At 46.2% G+C, this 5,000-nt stretch overlaps 1 protein-coding gene across 2 annotated transcripts in view; it reads right to left on the bottom strand.

Moving 5' to 3' along the window:
- rxraa (retinoid X receptor, alpha a) overlaps nt 1-5,000 on the bottom strand; it is a 133,096-nt gene that overhangs the window by 6,368 nt on the left and 121,728 nt on the right. For both annotated transcript variants that reach the window (XM_076284654.1, XM_076284655.1), the window contains exons 8-9: nt 1,893-2,022; nt 1-25 (exon numbers count right to left, since the gene is read on the bottom strand). The exon at nt 1-25 is cut by the window's left edge and continues 108 nt beyond it. In XM_076284654.1, coding sequence (XP_076140769.1) covers nt 1-25; nt 1,893-2,022 — 155 coding nt within the window. The remainder of the gene's footprint in view (nt 26-1,892; nt 2,023-5,000) is intronic.

The following is a 5,000-nucleotide window of genomic DNA, read 5'->3' as shown; positions in this document are numbered from 1 at the left end:
GAGGCAATAAGGAGCTCATTCCAGCCTGCCAAGTACACACACACACACACACACACACACACACACACACACACACACACACACACACACACACACACACACACACACACAAACACACCAAAAAACATGTGTAAGTCAAGCATGTAAATTCACACATACATAACCTCCTGGCAACACAAACACAAGCTACAGATATACATATTTTGCATACATGAACAGTATGTTTGTACATAAAGCACAGACAAACTACCTATAATCCATTAGCATACAAGCACAAACTGAATTCATAGGCCTACTTACATCCACACCCACAAGAACTCATACGTCAATATATACAGACAGCCCTAAGCTAGGCATTTAGCACAGGTAATTTTGAAGGTATTTGGCAGCAGTGCAGGGTTTGATGCTATCTCCAGCAGTATCCAGTACAGCTGGAGTGTCCAAGCTCAGCTCTGATCTGGGTCAGTGCCCAATAGGAAACACACTCTTTATCGCTCCGCTCTCTCTCTTTCTGATAAGCTCTGCCGTGAAGCTGGGAGCATTCCCCAAACAGGGGTAGGAGGGCAAATTGATCCCTCATGTTGCCCGAACGGGGCACAGGTGAACCGAATGCACCAGTAGTAGAGAGTTTAGTGAAGTGTACTGCACAGCAGCAAGAGAACAAATTCACACACTTCCTGGCAGAGGGCATGAGTGTTTTGACATTTTTTGTCAGTTGACTACATGCCTTGTTTGGATGCTCATCAAGAACAACATTTGAAAATCCATACTTGTTAATATTACTCCAGACAGAGTTTAGTTCTTTTTGTTACTTGTAATAAAGCACAATTCATAGATTGCTAAACCTCAGTGGATATTGGAAGTGCTTTATTTTTTTGTAGTTAGTATGACTGACAAGGCTCCTTTAACTGATCTGCCTAGCAACTAACCTACCCCCCCCCCCACCCCACAACTCTCCTCCTCTCCTTCAACACCTCCATCCCTCCACCCCACACCCCTGCACTCCCAAGAGGACTGCTGGGTAGGAGAGGCTGAGGCACCCGCTTTCATCTGTGAGACAGCACAACTCCACAGGTTATTTATAGAAAGCTCCGGAGCCTTGGAGGAGACCTTCTCCTTCTCTCATTCCCTCTCTCATTCCCTCTTTCAATTTCCCTCTCTCATTCTCTCTCTCTCTCTCCATCTCCAACAAAATGCTTTCAGCGGAACCATTTCGCTCTCCTCCATTAGCAGGTACCTGTTTACCAGTGGAGCAAATGGACTCCTGTGACGCAGGCAGTGTTTGCTAAGAGTCCTGGTCTATTATTGCACTACATGGAAACAACCACAGAGACTTAACAACTATGTTTATCCAGATTCCAATTTTCAGAACTGTGGACTATTTAAAGAAGCTTCCTCTTACTACCAAACAGTCCATGAGGGTGATGAAGACTTTAATGGCTTTTTTAACATTTTATTTGTTTTATATATTTTTTTGGGCTTGTCGGGGTCGTATCCGGAAATGACCACGGGACGGGAATCGAACCCAGGTCGCCGACGTACGGTGCAGGTGCCCCAGCCAGTTGTGCCACAGCTGGGGCCTTTAATGGCTTTTTTTAAAAAAGAAATAAAAAAAACCCTCTCTAATAAAGACGAACATGTCACACAAACATGTCCACACACTATACAACAGACGATTCGATACCCAGAGAAACAAACATACAGACACAATACAAAACACACACATACACAAATACACACACACACACACACACACACACACACACACACAGACAATCACAAACTCAAAACACAGTCATAATCACAAACAAAAACACAAACACAAACACAAACATACAGTGACTGACAAGCACTGACAGACAGGCCGACAGATGGAAGGGACAAGCACCCACCTGCTCTCAGCAGGATGACCTGGTCGTCGAGCGGCAGCTCGGAGAAGTGGGGGATCCTTTTGGCCCACTCCACCAGGGTGAACAGCTGCTTGTCTGCCGCCTGGCAGATGTTGGTGACGGGGTCGTTGGGCTGGCCGAGGGGAGAGGACAGACTGTCAGTCGGGCGAGTACAAAGTGGAGACTTCAAAGGCCAGTCAAGTGTTAAAACATCACAGTGATCATTACGAACATCAGTACAATCTTCATGAGAACCATTAGCATAACTAAATCATCCAAACACATAGTGGGGAACTGAGTGGCATATTATTCAGATATTTTGATTTCTAGTGCCACACTGATTGTATTGTATGATTACAATATCAGAAGTGAACTATGTTCTGACACACACACACACACACACACACACACACACACACACACACACACACACACACACACACACACACACACACACACACACGTCCATGTCAGAGCTGTGCAGGCGCAGCTGGAGCTGGGTACTGAGGCGGAACGTTGACGTAAGGAAAGACAGAGCACTCCAACACTCCAGTACTTCCTCACCCCTGACTGAGTGTGTGACAGCTCTGTGAATCTCCTCTGTGACTGTATCTGTCAGGTGTGTGCATACATGCGTGTGTGTGTGTGTGTGTGTGTGTGTGTGTCTCTCTCTCTCTCTCTCTCTCGGTCTCTGTGTGTGTGTGTGTGTGTGTCTGTGTACGTGCGCAAGAGTCTCCTCTGTGTCTGGCAGGTGCTTCTGTGATCCACAAACATATCTTTCTTTTCCTATTGTCTGTGATTAACTATTTTGACTGGATCCTGTGGTGCATTTTTGAATGTGTGTGTGTGTGTGTGTGTGTGTGTGTGTGTGTGTGTGTGTGTGTGTGTGTGTGTGTGTGTGTGTGTGTGTGTGTGTGTGTGTGTGCAGGGGCGGATTAAGGTGGTCATGGGCCCCTAGGCTACACTTTCTGTGGGGCCCCCCTCCAAGGCAACATAAAATTGAACCACCAGATAGGCCTACTCATACATCATCACTGCAACGTTGGTACAGCAACAGCTGAACACCAAACAGGCCTACTCACACCAGCAGCGTCCTTACAGAGCAGCAATTGAACCACCAACTCGCACATAACAGCAACAACTGACCTACTCACATCAGGCAGCATCCTTAAAATGCAGCAAAGATAAGACATCCTTGCTGACAACCTCCTTACAGCAACAACCAACACAAAACAAAAACCATAGCCTACTATTTGCTACACCAGCACAGTTAATTGACGACAAATGCAATAGCCTAATGCCAGTTATGAACTAGCCAATATATTCCTACCAGCGTGGCTGCTAGCGTGGCAAAGTTGCGGTGCTCTTCCGAGCTGAATGTGGTGTTCTCAGAATTTTAACGTTCTCACCATCAACCGTGACACTACGTTTACATGGACATTAATGTTCCGACTTGACTTTGTTCAGAATAAGACGATATTGCGTTTATGTGGCATTGTTAGCATCCCTCGCGTGACAGTTCTCTATGTTTTTCTCATGTGGTTTAGGCTACTCAAACACGACAGCAGCCTTTTTTTTGCAGGATATGTTGGTCTCGTGGTTCTTTAGATCTTACACTAGAGCCTTTCGCTTTTGAGCCACGCTCTCATATCTTCTTTCTGACATTTTCTAAAGGTGTTTAACAGAACTGTAGCCTAGGCCTACTGTATGAATGACTCATATTTTTAAAACCTAATTTGACCGTGAACTCCGCATATTTACCCAATCAGCGCCTTGCTACTTTAAATATTCATTTTTGGCCAATGAAGTTTAAGTTTTATTCTCCTATGTAAATTTGAATGAATTATTATTTTTTTATGGCCAATGGAGGGGCCCCCTGGCAGGATGGAACACATGGGGCCCCTAGGCTGCAGCCATATCTAGCCTATGCATTGTTCCGCGCCTGTGTGTGTGTGTGTGTGTGTACAAGTGATTTCAGTTGGCCTTGCACAGATTTTAGTTGACCTTGTGTTCTGTAGAACTCTCTCTCTCACACACACACACACACTTGAACTCCAATTGAGTAATTGCCCCCACCCAGGCAGCGCAGGAGAGAGGAGAGGCAAAACAAACAACCCCTCCATCACAGGGTGAAACAGGAAGTGCCTACAGCAAGGCAGTGAGCGTGAGCAATGAGCTTACAGTGCCAACTCTTCCTACTGGAAGCCCAGAGGGACACAAGAGGCCTTTGACATGAGTTCCAGCCCCACCACCTCAGAGACCCCTCACCTTCAACACATGCTTTCATATGAGATGGTGGAGACATATTTTTTCCACTGAACTTCCAGTAGCGGTAGACACAATAGCCCAAGTTGGCCAGAGTCTGCTATTGTTTGAGAGAGCACACATACACACTGACTCAGGAGAGGGTAATTTGTCATTCAGGCAAGCCAATGACTGACATACAAATATTAAATAAACTTGCACTGTTTGCAGTGCTGTGGTGTGCGGTTGCAATGCTGCGGTGCAAAGAACTCGCAATGGTGCGGAGCACTCAACAGCAGTTTGAGGGACAAAGAGTAAAAGTTGAAGTTAGATTTGACTTGGAACAATGGCAATTCATCCAAATGTTAGCGTAAATGCTATCGTCAGTCAACCACATGAAGTAGGCATGACGCAGAAGGGACGAACAGGCAGAGAGGGTGGCAGGAAGAATGAGGGAGAGAGACAGTGACAGAGGTATAGAAAGACAATGACAACCCTGATGAGAGACAGAGAGAGAGAGTGGGAGAGAGACAGGGAGAAAGAGAGAGAGAGAGAGAGAGAGAGAGAGTCTGTGTTCAGATCTTGTGCTCTCACGCTGTGTGTCAAGCTCCGAACATCATTTTATTTTTGTTAGCAAACCATACGAAACCAATCTGTTTGTCTCCCTCTTTCATGCTCCCTCAAAAGGCCCCATTTAAGCCTTTGGTGGGAGTCCATCTAAGACAGTGAGCCAGAGGTGATGGAGGAGAGAGGAGGAGAGGAGGGGGGATGGGGCGCTGGAATGGGAAGCCTGCGGTTCAGCCTTTTCCTGCCCAAGCCGCTCATCACTATTCAGGACTATGCGGAGATCATCAAAGAGATGGGGAG

This window comes from Alosa pseudoharengus, unplaced genomic scaffold (assembly GCF_046254945.1).
Source record: "Alosa pseudoharengus isolate Yale_2024_CS ecotype anadromous, Long Island Sound unplaced genomic scaffold, YU_APseudo_1.1 YU_APseudo_1.1_scf_14, whole genome shotgun sequence".
In the NCBI taxonomy this organism is placed as follows: domain Eukaryota; kingdom Metazoa; phylum Chordata; class Actinopteri; order Clupeiformes; family Clupeidae; genus Alosa; species Alosa pseudoharengus.
Note: the sequence above shows the minus strand (reverse complement) of the source record. Positions and strands in the feature narration are given on the sequence as shown.